This window comes from Lynx canadensis, chromosome C1, assembly GCF_007474595.2.
Source record: "Lynx canadensis isolate LIC74 chromosome C1, mLynCan4.pri.v2, whole genome shotgun sequence".
In the NCBI taxonomy this organism is placed as follows: domain Eukaryota; kingdom Metazoa; phylum Chordata; class Mammalia; order Carnivora; family Felidae; genus Lynx; species Lynx canadensis.
Window position 1 is genome coordinate 47,990,769 of NC_044310.1, and position 21,601 is coordinate 48,012,369.

At 41.7% G+C, this 21,601-nt stretch overlaps 1 protein-coding gene across 13 annotated transcripts in view; it reads left to right on the forward strand.

Annotated features, from left to right (window-relative positions):
• The window catches only part of FGGY (FGGY carbohydrate kinase domain containing), a 417,073-nt gene that overhangs the window by 66,167 nt on the left and 329,305 nt on the right, over positions 1-21,601 (forward strand). For all 13 annotated transcript variants that reach the window (XR_003970648.1, XR_003970649.1, XR_003970647.1 and 10 more), the window contains one exon: positions 3,339-3,427. Coding sequence is in view for 10 of the 13 variants with exons in the window: in XM_030323871.1 (XP_030179731.1) it covers positions 3,339-3,427 (89 nt within the window). In the remaining 3 variants the exon portion in view is untranslated. The remainder of the gene's footprint in view (positions 1-3,338; positions 3,428-21,601) is intronic.

Consider the following 21,601-nt stretch of genomic DNA (forward strand, 5'->3'; position numbering starts at 1 on the left):
GTAAAGAATGGCTGTAGCTTCCATTATGAATCTCCCCAAAGGCCAAACCCCACATCTCTGATGGGTCTGGGAGCCTCAGAGTGGTGACTGTGACATAGGAGAAGAAAGGAGCACTCAGTTTAGAGCTACGAGTCCCATGTCACTTTGGCGTAAGCCCTGTCTGAAACTGTTTGTACATCCTTAGTATGAGACTGCCGTATATTCGCCTACACACCTCTGAACCGCCCTGAGAATCACATGAGATGAGGCATGCGGGGGCTGTTTGTGAGCTGTGGACAAATATAGGAGTGCAATCACGGTGTCTTCATGCAGGCCCAATGGTTACAAAAATAGAAGTAATTCAGTAAGATTGAGGCCCTCAGCTGGGACCATGTACTGGAGAGTGGGATGGAAAGAGAGATTTTCCCACAGAACTGGATTAAAAATCCATCCATGGGGCTACATGCTCTTGGCCCATCTGGCATTTGATGACAAAGCACTTGTGAATCATGTAGCTCAACATAAAAACAACATGAGATCGTCACAGATAGTCTGCCAGCATCTCAAAGTAAGAGATCAGGCTTTAGGAGACATTCCCTCTCATCCTGGCAAACTCTGCCCTCTTCTCTTTGTTGTTGTTGTTGTTTAAATTTGTTTATTTTGAGAGAGAGAGAGAGAGAGAGAGTGAGGCAGAGAATCCCAAGCAGGTTCCGCCCTGTCAGCACAGAGCCCAACGCTGGGCTCCATCTCACCAACTGTGAGATCGTGCCCTGAGCCGAAATCAAGAGTTGGACCCTTAACCGGCTGAGCCACCCAGGTGCCCTTGCCTTCTGTTTTCTGGCTAATCTCCAGACTGCTTTTGTAGAGGAAGCGGGGACTGCTGGTCTCTGTTCCTCCAAGACCATGCCTATTCTTAAGGATACCTCATACCTCTAATTAGATGCTTCTGGCTTCTCATCCTATAGAGAGAGGTTGGACTGGGGTATGTGGCTTTGGTAGATGAAGCTGGCATGGTTTCAAGAAGAAATGATGTTCCCTGGCTGCCTCATGCCTCCTGCCTGCAGCGTGTCTCTTTTTTTGGCAAGAAGCTTCAAGTTCTCTTGGAGACATTTGCTTGGGTCCCATTGTCCACAGTGGATGTCCCTGTGGCTCCAGGCTGAAAGCTCTCATTATGCAGAGTCTTTAATGACCGTATACGAGATCTAACAGAAGCAGTTGTTTTTGGAGTTTAGGAACATTGTTCGGCTTTGGCTTGAAGCACTGGGTGTTGCTGCCGTGGTTTAGTGGTTCATTTCTGGTGACTGGCCTTGGATTTCTGGAGCCCGTAGAAGGAGGCTGCGTTTTCTCTTTCTCCCTAGAAACTGATCACTGAAACCACAAAGCACATGGAAAGAGATTTTGGGGACTACCCCGAAGGCATCCGAGTCGTTTGACTCACACAGTTTCAGACTACCATTTTCTGACTGTGACCTATCAGGGTATGAAGATACTACTAAGGCACAGCAGTGTTAGGCACATTCGGTCAGCTTTAAGTTTCACTTTGTTTACCGTTAACGTGTATGGGCGTTCAAAGAGCTTAGCCCTTCCTAAATGTAAGCTTTCACCCCAGTGCTTTGGAATTTAAAACAAATAAACAACAACAGTAATAGGAAATTGGCTTCATGCTACCATTTACATCTGAACCCTTTTGATGTTACTGTCATTTTAATGGGACCCTGTACCTGGGATTATACTCAGTTTCTCTGTTGTGCACAGATAGTCCATATAGTAGTGATAGGGAAGGAGGAAGTAGGAACTCAGAGAATTTGAGGGCAAAGGTAGATAAAGGCCAGTAATATGTCTGTAAAGTAGTCGTAATAATACTCAGAACTTTCCCTCATTCTAAGGAGATAATGCACGCGGAATCCACTTCTAAACTCTGAAGCATTACTCACATGAGAGAGATTGGAAGGTAAAAATGAGCAGTTTGTCTAGTTGTTCAACAAATATTTATTGAGCGTCCACTGTGTGTCACCCTCTAGTGGACAGTGGAATACGTCTCTTTGGGAACTTCTTCATCGTGGCCCCCTGGTTCCCCCAAGAGCCCTGTATACTTATGATACATTCCTTTTAGTTGTAGCCACTTGGGAAGGAAATAATTGAAACCAGGACTTGGAGAGTTGCCTGGATGGTAGGAAACCTTTCTTGCTACCGCTTCTGTCTGCTTTACTCTTCTCTTTGTGAAGTTCTGCTTCTCTAGGTACTTGGCAGAAAAGGGCCACTTCAAGTTTCCAAGTTTATCTCCCCTCCAGTTCTATTCATAGGCAGAAGTGAAATGACTCCATTTGGATCCTTAGTCTAAATTCATGGGAGAAGGAATCTGATTGGCTCAGTTAGGTCACATGTCCATCCCTGGTCCAGTTAAGTGTGTAATAAGCAGATTGGAAGCAGGTGGTTTCTACCTCACAGCTAACTGTCCAGTCCTAGGTAGGGGGAGGAGAGGAGAAGGTTGTGGGATATATCATAGTGCATGAAAGGGACTAGGCTCTTTGACATTGTAGAGCTTATAATCTGGTGGGAAAGAAAGATAGCACGCAAATAATTGTGGGATGGTGTGGGTTGTAGGAGAGTCAGACCCACCCTGAGCAGGAGATCCTGGAAGGCTTCTCCGAGGAAGTGTGGATAGGGTTAACCAAAGGGCAGGCGGCTTGGGTCCTGGGAAGCCACAGGGGGGTAGTTGAGGAATTCCAGACAGAGGTGGCAGAGGAAAGAAAAAGCCCAGTGGCAAGAAAAATTCTGACCACATTGGCACTGCGGAAGAGACTGGAAGAAACAAATGTTTAGGTATCTTGTAAGAATACTTTGGTCCTGTGCCATTCTCATTGGCTTAGACTGGAAGTTCTTTGAAGGCAGGGACCAACTTTTTTATTGCCTTTGGAACCTGTTGGTGTGGGGAGAATTTTACATGGCAGGACACATTCTTTTCCATGGGGTAGTTTCTTAGGGTGGTTTTCTTCCCAACTTAAAACTGTTCAGCTTTGAAATCTTACTGGATGCCTTGAAGTGTATCCTGTGGCCCTTCACGAGGAAGATAGATTGCATTCCCCCACAGAGTGTGCATCTTCTCCCTCTGGGTTGGCCAAGGGGATAAAAGGGAGATGATGGCCATTTGGGGAAGGATCAATAATTGCCAATTTTTCTTTCCTCTATAGGTACTACTTTTCTACCATCCCTGCCCCCTGGCCCCCAGCCCCTGAACAGATGTTTTCTTGGACATTGTTGGCTATGCTTTTGTTTTGAAAAATTTGAAACATTATTGAAAGAGGGGAGGGGTAGAAAAAAAGCCCATAATTGATTCTAATATGTATTTAATTTGGCAGAACTTAAGAGAGACTTGCTGGGATAAGGCGGGACATTTCTTTGATCTCCCAGACTTCTTATCGTGGAAGGCAACAGGTGTCACAGCACGGTATGTTAATTACAAGTTGGATTTTATTTGCGCTCATCCATTCTCGGGTGTCTGTATATATATTGCTTTCTTAACTCGCTTTGACTGGACGTACTATTTGTACATCTGCATGTGATTTTACATACTTGAAACATCTTGAATCCATCTTCCACGTCCACTGCACATGCCCAAACACCATTGTTCCCATGCAGCCTGGAATGTTGGTATCCAAGGTGAAGACCATTCATTAAAATTGGACACATTTGAAGGAGACATGAACAGTTCGTCATGAAATGTGACTGTTTTTCTAAAGGTGCCTTTTACATGGTGAATAAAAGAAAAATATTTTTTTTGGCTCCTAAAATGAAGGCAAGCGATCTGTTTTTCAAGGAAGTTGATTTTAACTGGATAGGCCCTAAAATTGAGGCAAAAGATATGTTTTTCAAGGAAGTTGATTTTAACTAGATGGGTGTGTTGCTTTTTATAGTAATATACCTGAATCACTGCAAAATGTAGAGGTCTGTATGTTGAAGTCACAATATTTTTCCGTAAATTATGAATATTATAAATAAGTATGTGCTACATGGCAGAGACAATTTAAAAAATAGTGTAAAGTAGCAGCCTGCTGTAATTAACAGTGTGTGTGTGTGTGTGTGTGTGTGTGTGTGTGTGTGTGTATTTAACAGACAGGTTGGACGTGAAATCACAAAGTATGCAAGTCTATTGTCATCCTGGCCTCAGATTTCAGGAGATACATACGGAGGGGCAGTAGGGCAGGGTGGGAGATGGGTTTTCTTACCTTGAAAATAATTTAGATAATTTATGTTCAACAAATCTGTGAGGAAGGGGATCATTCCCCGAGGACAGATAAACTATGTATATATATATTGTGTGTGTGTGTGTGTGTGTATTATATATATACATATAATATATATGCTATATTATATAGTATATATAATATACTTTATATTATATATATACTATATAAACTATATATAGATATATACTAAATATATATATAGATAAATGTATATATACTAAATATATATAGATAAATATATACTGAATATATATAGATAAATATATATATACTATATATATATACTAAATATATATAGATACATATATATATACTATATAACTATGTATAAACTATATCTATATATCTATATCTATATATTTAGGGAGAGGCAGATGTTGAATCTTAAAGTCAGCTCCTTCAGGGAAGGCTAATCGTCCCCATTTTCTTTTTTATTCAAAGTCAAGAGAAGCTGGGACTACGAGTGCCATTTTCTTGTGCTCTTCCTGTCTAGCTCACTTTGTATGATTTAGAACTTTTCTTTTTTTTTTTTTTTTTTTTTTTATTTTTTTTTTCAACGTTTATTTATTTTTGGGACAGAGAGAGACAGAGCATGAACGGGGGAGGGGCAGAGAGAGAGGGAGACACAGAATCGGAAACAGGCTCCAGGCTCTGAGCCATCAGCCCAGAGCCTGACGCGGGGCTCGAACTCACGGACCGCGAGATCGTGACCTGGCTGAAGTCGGAAGCTTAACCGACTGCGCCACCCAGGCGCCCCTAGAACTTTTCTTATAGAGAGTTGATAAGAGTTCAGCATTAGGGGCTTCCAGAAAGGAGATAGTAGAGGACATGTTTCGCAGGCACATCATTATTCATCCTTTGCACACCTCAGGTACTTAACCCTGTCTGGGGGAGCAGGCTCTTGGGGATTGGTGTGAACTTTACCCCCAGAAGGCCCAATTGAGTCACTGTTACACTGCAGTCACCAGCGGGGATGTCAGTGTGTGGATTTTAAGATCTCATGTGGGGCATTCCTCTTTTGGTGTGACATTAATTGTCAGAAGTTATTTCTGGAAGGACCTTTCTCCAGGCTTTTTTCCTACCTTTGTGCAGTAGTGAAAGAAGTATTTCCATCATTTTAGCCAAATGGACCTGTTAGTTAAAAGAGTGCTAATAGTGGGGGTGTTGGAAATACCCCATTGGCCTGCAAAATTTGGGGACTCAAAAATAGAACTACACAGAGAGGAGAACCTTGCTGTCCTCTTTTTCCTTGAGTGTTATTCAACCCAGGGCATTGACTTCTTCTCTGGTTCTTTCTGATGGTGCTGGATAGTCTACACTCCCATTTCCTGGTCTCTGATGCCATAGTTAAGACCCCAAGGAGAGGACTTCTTGAAGCTGACTCTGGCTCAGATTTAGATGACATGCATACCCACTGTGGAGTCACAGTGTGATTTGTGGTTCTACATTCTGCCAGACAGGAGTTGTGTGACCTTGGGCGTGTCCTTTCCTTCTTTGAACCATACTCTCCTTATGTTTAACATGGGGATCAGGATACCTATCTTGAAAACTTGTTGAGAGGATCCTGTTAAAGCAGTCTTTCCGAACTAGCCTGAGTATAGGAATCAGCTGAATCATTTTTCCAAAGCACAGCTCCCCAGGGCTTCCAGTTTTAAGCATATCTCACCTGGGATGTCTGGGAATTTATATGTTAAACAAGTGCCCCAGGTGGTTATATATGATTAGGTAATTTTGGACAACAATGCTTAACAGAATATACATGAAAGTGATAGATGACACTAAGGTGCTTCACACCTGTGAGGGATTGAAAGTATTAAAAACAGTTAAAGGACTTGGTAAATTTCAAATGGAGAACTTCTTGGCCCATCAGAATGTTCTCGGGGGCTTCTGTCCCCACCCACAACAGTCTGAAACCCACAGGAAGCAGAAAGGTTAATGCTCAGAAATGATTTATTGGCTGTCCAGTTATCCCTGCCATTTTTTAAAAATTGACTGTGACACCCATGAGTCATTCTCTTTTAATTACTACAAATTTGCAATTCTCGCTTCCTCTCCCACCCTTGCCCCGTACTTATGAGTACCTTCAGAGATCTCCTGTCCAGTTTCCCTCTCCTAGAGCAGGGCCTGTGGACCTTGGGCACCAGGGATTGAGTTTCTCTTGTGAGGTGGTTGCCCTCCCCCTGGAACCCCTGTTTCTTATATCTATCTCTCCTGTTCATTCCTCAGTCTTTCAGCTCCTCCTCCCTTCTCTGTTTCAGCCTGTGCACTATTAGGATGAATCAAGTAAGCCCTCTGAGGTCTCTCGATTGTAGAATTGGGACAGTGACAACAGTCCATGGGATTATTGTTTGGGCTGACTAAGGTCACAGAGAAACTTCCAGTGCAGTGCTGAGAAATGTTTTGAAGGAATTAGCTATTTTATTTAGTTCCCTTTCTCTATCGATTTTGGCAGGAAGTCTTTGCATTAAGTGTCTGGCATAGTGGAAAGAGGGAAATCCTTGTAGTCAGGCTGACCTGGGTTCAGTGTCTCCACTGTGTACTGTCTGCAAGAACATGGAGTGAATTGTTCCCCCCACTAAGCCTCCGGTCCTCATCCGGATGTGTCATCTTAGGATTATTGGGGGAGTTAGAGGTACTGTGGACAACATGTGTGGTACACAGTATTTCAACACTGCATGGTTCTTTTAATGGAAAAATCCCCATCCTCTGTCCCCTCTTCTCGAATAAGGAAGATGAAGGTCTGGGTTTGAATGTGCCAATGCCAAAAAACTTTGGGGAGTGAAACATGAACTTGGCATCCTCTGGGCCAAGGAGAGGTTCAGATTTGGTGTTTATTTGGCTCTTAATGTGATTGTTCTGGGAGACTTTGGGGAAATGAGTGCCAGAAAGACCAGAGGGTATTTTTTTTTTCTTTCTTTCTTTTTATTATTCTAGTGGAGTCAAGGCTAAAAAGTGATCAGATTTCACCTTGTCTTAAAGCTTTCAGACTTGTTTTTGGCAGTGACGCTGTGTAAGAAGTCCTCCCCCTCCTCCTCCTCTTCCCCTATCAGATTTTGTCCTCTCCTTTCTGCCCTCCCACCTTTAGTTATTGTTCTCATCCCCCTAAATGTGGTAGCGACTCTTGTTTATCTGGGTCACTGAGAAAATCACCACCTGGCTTGGGATTAATTTGTAACTCAGCTCCATCATATGAATGCAAATACTGATAGCTGTTTTTGTTAGTAATAATAATGCTATCATTATCATTTTCAGGTGCCTTCTCTCTGTCTGTGCTAGGCATATTAACAAATGTGAACCCCATTAGTCCTCACGACCCTTAGTTAAAGCAGATGGTGTTCGCACCATTTTGCCGTTGAAAAACTGAAGCCAGATGCTTTAGCAATTTGCCCCATTCTAACCCATGAGTGGGTAACTATCCAGAGTTTTGGTGATATGAGAAATGGGAAGTCAGAAATTTGAACAATGTAATTTTTTATAATCGGACAAAAACATATTCACATATATAAATCTTCCCTCTAAAGAGATTTGAGCCACCTGGGTGGCTCAGTTGGTTAATCATCTGACTCTTGATTTCAGCTCAGGCCATGAGCTCACTTGTGAGTTGGAGCTTGGGATTCTCTCTCTCCCTCTCTCTCTCCCCCTTCCCGACTCATACTCTTTCTCTCTCTCTGTCAAAAATAAATAAACTTTAAAGAAGTCACCGTGCACAGCCCACATTTAAGGAGTAGGGAGTTATGCTTCACCTCCTTGAGGGCAGAGTATCTACAAACATTATTTTGAGTCATTCTGTATGTGAGATGTGTCTATTTTCAATTCACTTGTTTTTATTTCTTTGGACTGAGAGAAATTAACGGTCAGACTCTTTAAGTACAAGAGACACATTGGTAAGTTTGCCTTAGAATTTACATGTTAGAATTTCTGAGACTTTTCAATGGCATATGAGAAAAGAGGGCTGATGGCTAAAATCTCAGGTTGGTTTTCCCCTTAGCTTTCTTTATGTGAAATGTTTATTTCCCTTCTCTTTCCTCTCTGCTGCAGTGTATAGTTCTGTGTAAGTTGTCCATAAATATTCTGTCTTCTAGTTTAAAGAGGTGAATTTATGATTTTGAGAAACTATATTCCCTTTTAAAATAACAATTATTTTCCTGATTTGCATGGTTCTCTGTTTTGAGTTTGTAGGAGATATTATTGTACTGTTAATTTTTTAATGGTTATTTACTGATCTGTCAAGAGAAGATTATGGTCAGATTGATTATTGATCCCGATCTGTAGCCATTTTCCGATATAATTTCAAGGGTTTCAAAAATAGTATCATTATTTAGACTTTACTGTGTGTTTTTTAATTGTAAATCTACTTTGTACAATTTACTTTTCATATATTATTCTATCTTCTATATCAATAAATACTATCTGAAAACATATTTTTGATACCTGTAGTATATTCTGTCCTATGTCGGTATAATGTCTGTGTCAGTTTTGCCAAGTTTTGGGGATTAAAATGGTGTCTTATTTTAATTTTTGGCTGTTAAATGCAGTTAATTTTTCATACATATTTCAGCCACTGGTTTTATTAATTTATGTCAGTGGCAGTTATTAATTATGTCTATTAGTATTACATATGTCAGTTGCTCATATTGGATTTTGGTGTTTTCTTAAATATTGGTGAGAACTCTATGTCATTGATCAAAAGCATTGAATTTTTGTTTTGGTATTTTTCCCTACATATTATTTTTGAAAAAAAAAAAAAAAAACAACCCAAAAGTTGAGGGAATGGTATGCTGAACACCCTATCTTTACCTACATTCCTCAACATTTTGTTCCATTTGTATCTCTTGCTCTGTCTCTAATGTGTTTATTTTGCTGAGCCATTTGTAAATGAATTGTAGACATCATCTGCTTCCTCCTCAATTATGCCGCGTGATCACATAAGAGACCTGACAGTCTCCTATGTAACCACACTGCCATTATTTCACTTAGGACAATTAACATTAATCTTCATTATTTGAATTCCTAACAGGTATCCCTGTTGTTAAGGGTTCAAAGAGTAACTCACTCTTGGTTGCCACTGGGGTTCTGACTCATAGAGACTACATAAAAAGCATATTAGCTAAGTGAAGAATGAAAACCTACCTCATTATTTTAGAAAATGACACTTTAACCTCTAATATGTAGAGCTTCTGGCATACTGGATGGAAAATGCAGCCCAGAAGTGCGACTGAACCAGCATCTTCATGTTCAGGTGTATGTGTACGTATATGGGGGAAGGAAGACCGGATATGTCCAGCAGAGCTCAAGTAATAGAGTCAGCAAGATGGATGTAGACCCCGAATGTTCAGGTGTGCTTACCTGAAGCCAAAGCATGCTAGTTGCACCTGGGCATAGAAAGGGAAGGAGTGCATTTGATGTTGTTTTATGCATGACTCATCACCTATCTTTCACACAGTCACCCTTAAAACATGGCTTAATATATTCCAGTCTGTCACCAATCAGATGAGCCCTTGCCCCTGTGGAGGAAATTAAGTAAAGGGGGTGAGGTGCAAAATCAGCTGTGGTTCTTCTGGTGCTGCTCTGAGTGGAGCCAGCAGGCTGGGTGGCAGCTGCCTCCTCCCTGGGGGCTGAGACAGCAGCTTCGTGGGAAGAAGGGAGAAACTTCCGCTATTGTATCTGCCTCTGGTAACATACCTGCAGTCCACATCCCTTCCGTAGTACTTCACTTCCTGATTGCCTTTTGCAGTTGCATATATAAGACTTGATTTTTAAAAAATAAACCAACAAACAGCTTTGCTGAGATATAATTCACACGTTATGTAAGTCACTAAAAACAGGTCAGTGCTTTTGATAGATTACATTATTAATTTTTGTGAATTGTAGTAAAGAATATATATAGCAGAAAACTTACCATTTTAACCATTTTGAAGAGTACAGTTCACTAGCGATAATTACATTCATGGTATTGAAGAACCATTACCACTGTTCATTTTCAAAACTTACCCATCTCCCCAAACAGAAAACTCCATAGTCTTTAAACCATAACTCCCCATACCTCCCTTCCCCCAGCTCCTGGTTACGTCTAATCTGCTTTCTGTCTCTATGAATTTGTTTATTCTAGATACCTCATGTAAGTAGGATCATACAGCATTTGTTCTTTTGTGGCTGGCTTATTTTACTTAGCATTATGTTTTCAAGATTCATCCATGTTGGGGCACCTGAGTGGCTCAGTCGGTTAAGTGTCTGACTCTTCATCTTGGCTCAGGTCCTGATCTCACGGTTTATGAGATTGAGCCCTGTGTCAGGCTCTGTGCTGACAGTGAGGAGCCCACTTGGGATTCTTTCTCTTCCTCTCTCTCTCTGCCCCTCCCCTGATTACTCGTGTGTGTGTGCTTTCTCTCTCAATATAAATAAACTTAAAAAAAAAAGATGCATCCATGTTGTAGCATGTGTCGTAATTTCCTTTTTATGGCTAAGTGATACTGCATTGTAGGCATATACTGCATTTTGCTTTTCTGTTCATCTTTTGATGGACCCAAGATGAGCAGTTGGGTTGTTTCTTCCTTTTGGCTATTGTGAATAATGCAATCAACATTGAAGTATGAGTATCCGTTTGAGTCTCTGCATTCATTTCTTGTGGGAATATACCTAGGAGTAAAATTGCTGGGTCAGATGGTTATTCTGCATGTAGCTTTCTGAGGAACTGCCAGATTTCTCCATTTTCCATTCCACCAGTAATGTATGAGGATGCTCATTTTTCTACCTCTTTGCCAACACTTCATTTCCTTCTTAATTTCTTTTTTTTTATAGCTATCCTTATAACTATAGACTCTCGTTGTGATTTAAGACTTGATTTTTTTAATGTTAGAAATCTGAATGAAAGTAAAATTGATTGAACCTAGATCATAGTAGAGGTAACATTTTTTGACCAGACCTTGGTTGAAACTGGATAAGGATTCTCTAGAAGTATCATAAAATTAAAGAGTTCTGGGGAAAAAAAGATCACACTTGTTCTTGACGTGATGAATGCTAAGGCTCTTTGACTAGCATTGTTTTAGTGTTGTATTGAAGGATGAGTTCCAGAACAATGTTTCTAGGTTCTAGGAAGAACAATTCCATCATCCTCTCACATCAACTGCTCTTTTCTCTTTTCTTTTCTTTTCTCTTCTCTTCTTCTCTTCTCTTCTCTTCTCTTCTCTTCTCTTCTCTTCTCTTCTCTTCTCTTCTCTTCTCTTCTTTAGTGTATCTAATAGGGCTGAGAAATGGCCTGTAAGTATTAGCTTTACTTTATCCTTACTTTTGGGAAAGAAGAGTGTTTTCACTCTCTACAGAAAAAATATGGTATTTATCTCCTCACGGATAAATAATAGAAATAATAGAAAATTCACACACACACACACACACACACACACACACACACACACAAAACAGTTGCTTAAATGCATAAGGGGTTCATTCTCTTCTGTAAATAAATGGAGACATATGGAGTCTTAGGCTACTGTGTCAGCCTGTGAAGTCATCAAAGACACTAGCTCTTTTGATATTTTTACTTCACTTTCATTAGCCCTGATTTCCATTCTCAAGGTCACCCCATGGTCCAAGTTGGCTGCTGGAGTCTCTGTTGTCCAGTCTACATTCCTTCTATCAGGAAGAAGGAAGACAGGGGTGTGTAAAAAGAACGTGCCACATACCTGAGTTAGCCTTCTTTAAGCAACATTTGTAGAAGAGCTACATAATACTTCTGTTTGTATATCATTGGCCAGCCCTCAGGATTATGGTCATGCCTAGCAGAATGGAGCCTGGATGGACTAGGCTTGCAGCTGGACACATTGCTACCTGAATGACATTGGGTTTCTCTTACTGCTAAAGCAAAAAGGGGGAATTAATATTGGGCAGGTAAAAAGATAATCACAGAATTGTAGTTTCTCAGTAAATTACATTACCTATATCCCAGATACCAATTTATAATCCATCTATGATAGTGATCAGGAGGAGGGGGAGGATGGTAGTAGTCATGGGGGAGGTGATATGTGGTTTGAAGCAACTGTGGCTCATAGTTTCCTTCATTCAGTCATTCATTTATTCCTTGCATATATATTAATAGAGCTCCTAAGAAAATACAATCTGTCTAATCTAGCACCGGGTAGGTACATATTTGTTTGAACTATTCAAATACACGTAAAGCCTGGGGCCACAGAATTCTTAACCCGAAGCTTTGCTCTCTCATTCATCAGCTGGGTGAATTTGGGCAAGCCAATTAATCCCTCTCAATCCCAGTTTCCTCTTAGGGTTGAAGGAGGACAAAAAGTACCTCGATTTGCTTCATGGAGAAAGGGAAACAGCATGAGGAAAACCTCTAGCCGGTACTTGCCACACAGAAGGGCACAAAAAGTGCTACTTCCGTTTTCTTTCTCTTCAGTTCTTGTTATTTTTATTTTAAAATTTTAAGGTGGACCTAAATTATTTTTAAATAGCTTATGCATGGGGTGGGGAGGATGGGCCACGTAGCAACCAGATAACCTGTTTGACAGCCTGTCTGCCCCATTTGGGGGTTTTGTCTTGGCTTCCTGTGATGTGATCAAAAGGTTTAGCATGTCGTGGAGTGTGACAGTCAGCAAAGGTCTCAGCTATTCTGGGCAGAAAGAAATGGGTAGTTGTTGAGAGACCGTAGGCAGGTCAGTATCTAGAGGCCAAAAGTCCAGGTAGGCAGGAGAGAATGGAATATTCTGGGTCCGTCAGGGGGCAGGAGAAGGCCTTTCATCTGTGCTTATCAGAGGTGCCAGAGTCGGGACACAGATCCTCCATGAGTGGGAGTCCTACGGATGCCCTACGCTGATGCTTTACTCTGGGATCGCTGACTATCTTTCACTCTTTATCTGGTAGGTTGAGACTGTGCCGAAGAATGAGTTTCTTCCTTCACTTTTTACCAATAAAACAAATGTGGCAGAAAAGGTTAAGAATGTGCACATTTGTCCTTTGGAACAAAGGAGGTAAAAATCTGTGACCTTGGGTGGATGGGGTGTCTAGGTGGGTCAGGTTAGGCGTCCAGCTCTTGATTTCGGCTCAGGTCTTGATGTCACGTTTCATGAGATCGAGCCCCAAGTCAGGCTCTGTGCTGACAGCATGAAGCCTGCTTGGGATTCTCTTTTCCTCTCTGCCCCTCCCCTACTCACTCACTCTCTCTCTCTCTCTCTCTCTCTCTCTCTCTCTGTCTCTCTCTCTTAAAATAAACATTGAAAAAATTAAAACTTATAAAAAAAATATATGACCTCGGGTGGTTATGCTGTCCGTACACCCTTCGTTAAGAACTGCTGGTCTCAATTTGTTCAGTGTCTATGAACTTTTTTTTCAGCTGTCTGGTGCGTACATCTAGACATGAATTTTGTATGCCTGAAAGATGATAGCCAGTATGACTGTGATTTTCCAAGCGAGCAGCAATATAGCATTTCCTTTACCTAACGCTCTTCACTAAGACCTTGCATCACTTTGAGAATATAATCCCCTCTGCTCTTTCTGGTGTGGTGAAGTAGAAGGACCTCTGAATATGATTCCTATTTGCAAATAGTGTGATGGTCTGTTCTGTGCTGGAAATGGCTTGAAACTATGAAAAGTGTTAAACAGAGATCTCATTTTCCACGTGACATGACTGAATCCCAGCGGGGTCTCACTCTGTGGGGGTGAAACCAGTGGCTGCAGTAGTGGTTAGGTTTTGAAGGGACATCCCCATATTACACCTTGTTTGGGGGTCCTTGCTCTGACCTGAGAAGGCGTCTCAGAATGGACAGGGCACTGTGGTCTTTGTGGACTCGGACGTTTGTTTCCTATGTAGGGTGTCTGCCTCGGTTGGACTGCTCTTCTGTGAACTCTGTTATTGAGTATATTGGACCTCTGTGATTCTGGGGACCTGGTTTCAGCCACTGATGAAAGGAGTAAGATTCATTCCTGGATCTCATGCTACTGTAAAGGCTTGCCAGTGTTCAGGACCTACATCATAAGATGCACATGGTGGCATGGTTGGAAGGCTAGTGCCTGGTGGAACCAGGTGACCTTGGACCTCCTGGCACTCCATTTCTTCATCCGTAAAATTGGTGAATTTAGTCCTCCTGGGACTAAAGTTCTCAGTCTGTGAGAGGTAATGGTGTTGACCAAAGTCTCTCTTTGGATTCTTTCTTAAAACTCATTCTTTTGTAAAGAGTACCGTTAAACTCTACCATTAAAATTCAACCCTTTGGGCTGGAATTTGGTGTCAAAATGCTGTATCTTTTTCTTCGCTTCTTCACCTTTCTTTAGTTTCTTTTTTATGTATAACGGGTTTTTTTCTTGTTTTCTTCATTTTCCTTTCTTCCTCTCTCTGAATTATTGTCAAGGGCCTTTGAAGAGAATTCTTAAATGTTATTAAGAAATTGCAGTCAGGGAGCCCTTTGTTCCCAAGCCATTTAGAAGATTGCTTTTCCTTTTGTTAAATACAAAAAATTGTCAACCTGTGTCTTTAAAATGTGCCAAAAACCGCATTCACCAATAAAAAGTGTCAGCTCTCATTATTGCCCAGATATTATTCTTTTCAAAAGCTGAGCGCTCTCCCCAGGCTTTCTAAACAACCTTCGGCTCATTCATCTTCCTGGTTTCGTTACATTTTGAACTTCTCTGGGTCTATATAGGGTGGCAGCCTGTCTTTTAAAAATTAATGGGTTCCAAATGCCATTCAGACCTATTTCCGCCTCAACCTCTCGCTCCCTCTCCAGCCCTGCCTGTTAGGAGTCTTATATTCTGTGTAAATATTGAGCTGGAGATAGTTCCTAAAGAGGTGTTTGGACTTTTAATTAACACTGACAGCCTGTGTGCTTGGGATTTTGCTCTGCCGTCTCCATGGAAAAGTCAGGCAGGTCAGTGTGGAGAGGGGAGGGAGCCTCCACAGTGGCTATGTTCCTGGCGGCCGGCCCCAGAGACACTGAACTCTGAGCCAACCATGAAGTCATTTTGAATTTAAGGAGTCTTGCTAATCCAAGGCAATGTGTCTTAATTTGACAAAGTAAAGGCTGCCCGATAAGCAACCTTAACTACAAGTTCTGTGAAACTGGGGGTGTTTGTAAGTTTAGATTGTGCTAGAGAAATGTGGTGATGTGGAAGAATGGGCTCATTTTCTTCTGTTTACTCCTTTTCCCACCCCATCCCCCCTCTCCTCTCTCTCTCTCTCTCTCTCTCTCTCTCTCTCTTACTTTGGCCCAATTCAGCCCTGCAGTCTGGCCTCTGCAGTGGCTTGATGTGAAATTTGAGAAACATATGTAGTTTTCTATTTCAGGAAAATGATCTCAGGGATTGAATGTGTTTTTTTGTTGGCTGTTAAGCTCTGATCTTGCCCAGTGTGGTTTTTTGATGATGGGAAAGAGGCTTCGAAGTGCTTTTTATCAGAATTTCATGTAATAAACCTTAAGGCTTGGTTTCTTTAGTTCCTCCCCCAACCCCTCCCCAGCCCACGACACAATGTCATCTATTCTGTCAGAAGTGGGAAGAAGTGCACATTGTTCATATTACAATCAATTCATTGCTGCTGGCACACATACACAAAAAATGGCCACTGTGTCTGTCTTTCACAAAAGCTATTTTAAATGTAGTTCAGTGGAGGACCAGGGGTCTGCATACTGTTGCTCATAAAGGAACAGAGATCCATGGGGGAGAAGTCTGCCTTTGTTTGGCCTTGGAAGGGCCAGTATTCTTTGTTCTAGAGGTGAGTGCCAACAATGGGCCCAGTGCCCTGTAAGCCAAACTACATCGATCCTGCCATGCAAAGGATATACAGGCCAGCATCGCTGGGGCCTGTCAGGAGAAGGTCCAAGTGGAATCAGACGAGCGGGCTGGGATGAGGCTGGCGTGGGCACCGGCTGAGAGGTGGGAGGTGAACTCGGTATTTTCAGTCAGGTCCAGCCTTCCTTGTATCCAAAGCATGGCTCCAGCCCTTGCAAGCATCTCATTCACAGTGGAGAAAGGCTCCACGACCGTGGTTCTCCACTAGACGTGAGTTTCCTGCAGACTGTAGTGTGTATTTTCATCTTTGCATCCATGGAGTGCTTGCTGAGTTAACAAGACAATGATGTGCTTCCATGGAGTTCTCCATGGGATGTGCTGGGGATACACAGAGGGGATCCACCTACTCACCCTCAGACATGAGGTGGGGTAGGGAGGATGAAGCAGAAGGAAGCACAGGAAAGGCATATCCAGAGGAAGAGGGGCTGATGTTCCTGGCAGTGTGCTATTCGACCCTTACTCGGTATCATTTTTACAGATGAGGAAAGTGAGATCCGGCGAGGTCAGACCATACACTCAAGCTCACACAGCTGCTGAGTTGCAGAGAAAATCCGAATCTAGATCTCTGTGGCTCCGAAGGTGTAGTTCTTGCTGTGGCCCATCTTCTCAGCAGGGGAGAAAGGATAAAAGCCCTAGTTCCTCTCACACTGAACTTGGCTCTACCTTCTTTTTGTCTTACGGCTGAACTGACTGCGTCCTTTGGTTCTCAAGACCTGGCATTTGTTGCAGTAGGTTGGAAAAGTTGAAGAGACTTCTGGGCAGTGGCAGAGGTGGGCTTCCCACAGAGTGGGTGCAGTGAAGCTTAAGCCAAACCCTCACTTGTGGGGGCCCTTTTGAGAGCTGGTGTTGTTGGGGGTTGTATGGTGTTTCAAGTGGGAAGAGGTTGCTGTAGGAAGTATTGTTACTTAGGCGGTGCTGATCTCTGAAAAAAAATGGGACTTAAATCCCCAAAGCTCTAGTTATTTGTTTTTCATTTTCTTCGTGTTGTAAATATTCATCATTACGCCTGACTTTATATTCATAATTTTGTATTTCTTTTTAAAGAGTTCCCCCCCCCCCCCCACCGCATAAAAAAGTTTTCAAACCTGGATTTGCCCTGGGAAGTGGTATGAGAGGATGGAATCCTTTGTGGAGGAAGGCGTGTGAACTCAAGGGTAAGAGGTTGAGTTCAGGTTCTGGGGTAACATGAGAGCCCAGGAACTGATTGTGTGACCTTGAGCAAGTTACTTACCTTTTCTGCACTTTATCTTCCTCCTTTGTACCTCGCGGGCTCATTATGAGGATAGAAAGAGTTCGTGAACCTAGAGCTTGTAGTACATTCTGCTAAGAACTCAGTAAATGTTAGCTGTGCCTGCTGCTGCTGTTCTACTTGACTGAAGTAGATGGAGCTTAATACTACTGTCTGCCATTAAAACATTGACCTTCTGTATGGTGTAGTGCAAATAAAGACTTTCACTTAACCTACAGGGGCGCCTGGGTAGCTCAGTTGGTTAGGCGTCCAACTTCAGCTCAGGTCATGATTTCACATTTCGTGAGTTCGAGCCCCGTGTCGAGCTTTGTTCTGACAGCCTGGAGCCTGCCTCGGATTCTGTGCCTCTCCCTCTCCCTCTGCCCCTCCTCCACTCTTGTGCAGTCTCTTTCTCTCTCAAAAATAAAATAAATACACAATAAAAAAAAATTTAAAAGCCTACACATTGGGGTACCTGGGTGGCTCAGTTGGTTAAGCATCTGGCTCTTGATTTTGGCTGATGTCATGATCTTCCAGTTTGTGAGATCGAGCCTCACATCGGACTCCACGCTCACAGCATGGAGCCTGCTTAGGCTTCTCTCTGCCCCTTCCTTGCTCATGTGTGCACAGGCATGCGCTCTCAAAAATAACTGAAAAAAAAAATATATATATATATAAAATAGACTACAGATGATATCACTTTATACAATTTCCTTGCCATCTTCCACTGTCATCCAAGTGGCTTCAAATAAATTTTATTATATGGAAAACTGGTGATGCTTTCACAGAACTGAGCTGTGAGCGGCCTTCATCTCCTGCCATTCTTCATCACACACCAGGATTCCTGCCCCATCTGACATCCCATTTGTCTCTGGGCCTCTCTTCAAGTCCTCTTGCCTTTGCATATACTGTTCCTTCTCTTGAGAATATCCTTCATGCCCTTTTTTCTATTTGGTGAGCTGTAGCTGTTGCCATCTTCAATGTCATGTTATTTGTGAAGCCCTTCAGATTCCTCAGGACTTCTGTCTTACACACTTGACCCTTGACCAATGTGGGGGTTTCTGGCACCGACCCCCATGTGATTGAAAATCCACGTATAACTTCTTACTCCTCAACAACTTCTAATAGCCTCCTGTTGTCTGGAAGCCTTACCAAAACAGAAACAGTTGATTAACATGTATTTTGTATGTTAAATATATTATATACTGCATTCTACAATAAAGCAACCTAGAGAAAAGGAAATGTTATTAAGAAAATCACAAGGAAGAGAAAATACATTTACAGGACTCTACTGTATTTATTGAAAAAAAATCCATGCTTAAATGGACCTGTGCAGTTCAAACCTGTGTTGTTCTGGGGTTACCTGTAGTGTAACTGTCAGCACATTTTTCTCCTGGTAGCCTAGGAACCTTTGGATGAAGAAACCACAGTTTAGTCCCCTTTGCAGCCTCTAGTGCAGAGTTCATGACTCTGTGTTAGGTGCTGAGAAATTTGGTGGTGTTGATTGGCAAGAGTTTCTCTTGTCATATCATTGTTTTAGAAGTCACAATAATACTTTGTTCCGAAAAAGCTATAGGGTGTGATTACAGAGAATCCTATTTTTCTGTTGGTTTATGCTCCAATTTAAGAAATGTTCTTGATGCCTGATTGATCTTCCATTTGAAAGGACTTTGCGGTCTTTTTTTTTTTTTTTTTTTTTTTAATGTTTATTTATTTTTGAGAGAGAGACAGCATGAGTGGGGTTGGGGCAGAGAGAGGAAGACACAGAATCTGAAACAGGCTCCAGGCTCCGAGCTGTCCTCACAGAGCCCGACGTGGGGCTTGAACTCATGAACCATGAGATCATGGCCCGAGCCAAAGTCAGATGCTCAACCGACTGAGCCACCCAGGTGCCCCATGTAGTCTTTTCTTTTCCCTCCCTGCTTTTAACCTCTGATTAAAATAGTACAGTAAAACCTCGGATTGCGAGTAACTTGTTCTGCGAATCTTCGGCAAGACAAGCAAACATTTCTAATAAATTTTAACTTGCTAAACAAGCGATATCTTCCAATACGAGTAGTATGTGATGCCGAATGTCACATCATCACAACTGAGCCGATGGTTCTTCTCTCTTTCTCTCTCTGTCTCTGTCTCTCACTGCGGGATTGTGGGTGATTGTCTCCCATGCTCAGTCTCAGGCCGTGGTGTTTGGCAGAAATCAGTGACTTTTCAGAACACTGGAAGGTGCCCACAACTGTCACTAGTGTATTTTTTGTCACTTCAAAGCACCTGTGGATAGTCTTTTGCTTTTCCATACAAGAGTAAGCTTAGGAATGCTTTGCTTCATTCTAGGCCAGGCTACCTTCAGATATAGACCCTTTCCTCTGATGCCTTATTGCCAGTTACATTAAATACCATATATGACAAGAGTTTAACACTGTACTATAGTCACCATCCGTGTGAGCATGTACAATGGCCCCCATGCAGAAAAAGACTCTGTTGAGTCAACAGACAGCAGTGATTCTGTCAGCGATAGTGAAAGTCGTCCTACACAATAACCCTCTTCTCTCTTCTCTCCCTCACACCAGCCACGAAGGTTTTCAAAGGTAAGTGCAGGTTAATTTGTTTACTTTCTGTATTTTCTTTATTACTTTGTATTATATTACAGTATTGTAACCCTGTTTATGTGAATATTTGGGGGTTGTGGAACGAATCACCTGGGTTTCCATTATTTCTTATGGGGAAATTTGCTTTGATATACAGTGCTTGGGATTACAAGCATGTTTCCGGAACAAATTATGCTCACAAACCAAGGTTTTACTGTAGTGTGTAAACAACTACTTAAGTTGCCTTCCTTGCCACACTCTAACTTCGTGAGTGCAGGACCTTGTATGTTTGGTCCACAGCTCCATCTTTAAGTCCTAACACCGGGACTGGCATGAAGTACTAGTTACAGAGGTAGAAAAAAGTATAATATTACTTTTGAGTATTAAAGAGTAAAATACTAAAATCATTATTTAATTAGAAAGAGTGGTTTACACTAATTACAGGGTACTTGACATGTGCTGGCACATTGTGAGCACTTTGGATACACTAGCCCCTTCTATCCCCCAGTATCCCTATATTATAGGTACTGCAATTATCATGCATGTTTTGTAGCTAATAAAACCAAGGCTCAGAGAGACCCAGAACTTGTCCAAGGTCATACAGTTAAGGTAGAACTGAATTTGAACCCAGGTAGTTGGTCGTAGAATCCAGGCTTTTTACCGCCATGGGAAACTGCCCCTGATTACAGGTACTAATCAGCTCAATAATGTGTTTTTTTTTCCCCCTAACTATTAATGGAATCTAATAAGACCTGTTTTCCTAAAGAGCTCATTTGTTAGGTGATTATTCTCTTAAACCAGTGGTTCTTCAAAGTATGCTCCTCAGATCACAGAACATAGCCTGCAAATATAATAGAAATGTGTATTTTCCAGCCTCACCCCTTCCTGCTGAATTAGAAGTTTGGAAAGTGGGACCCAGTAATCTATGTTTTAACAAATCCGCCAGGAATTTCTGAGGGATGCTAAAGTTGGAGAACCATTTTCTAAGACTAAATTATTTTCTCTGGAATTTTACTCCTTTTTTATTGACTTTTTTTTCCTTTCTCTCTCTCTCTCTCTGTTTTTTTTTTTTTTTTTTTGTTTTTTTTTTTTTTTTGGGTAGAAAATACAGACTTTTTTTGCAGGTTTATTGAGATATAATGGACCTATTACATTGTGTGCTTAAGCTGTACATTGTGCTGATTTGCTACACTTATGTATTAGAAAATGATTACCGTCTTAGCATTAGCTAACACCTCCAACACATCCTGTCATTGTTTCTTTTTTGGTTGAGAACATTTAAGATTTACTCTCTTAGCAACTTGCAAATATGTAATATGGTATTGTTAACTATAATCACCATGCAGCACATTAGATCCCCACAACTTACAACTGGAAGTTTGTACACTTTGGCAAACATTTCCCATTTCCCCAAACCTACATACAGCCTCTGGCAGCTACCATTCTACTCTGTTTCTATGAGTTAGGCTTTTCCACATTCCACTTGTGAGTGATATCATACACTATTTGTCTTTCTCTATCTGACTTATTTCACTTACCATAATGCCCTCAAGGTCCATCTGTGTTATTGCAAATGGCAAGAGTTCCTTCTCTCTCATGGCTAAATAATATTCCATTGTATATATGTACCACATCATCTTTATCCATGCCTCTATCCATTGATGGACATTAAGATTTTTTCCCATATCCTGGCTATTATGAATAATGTTGCAATGAACATAAGAATGTAGATATCTTTTAGAAATCCTGCTTTCGTGTCCTTTGGATCTATA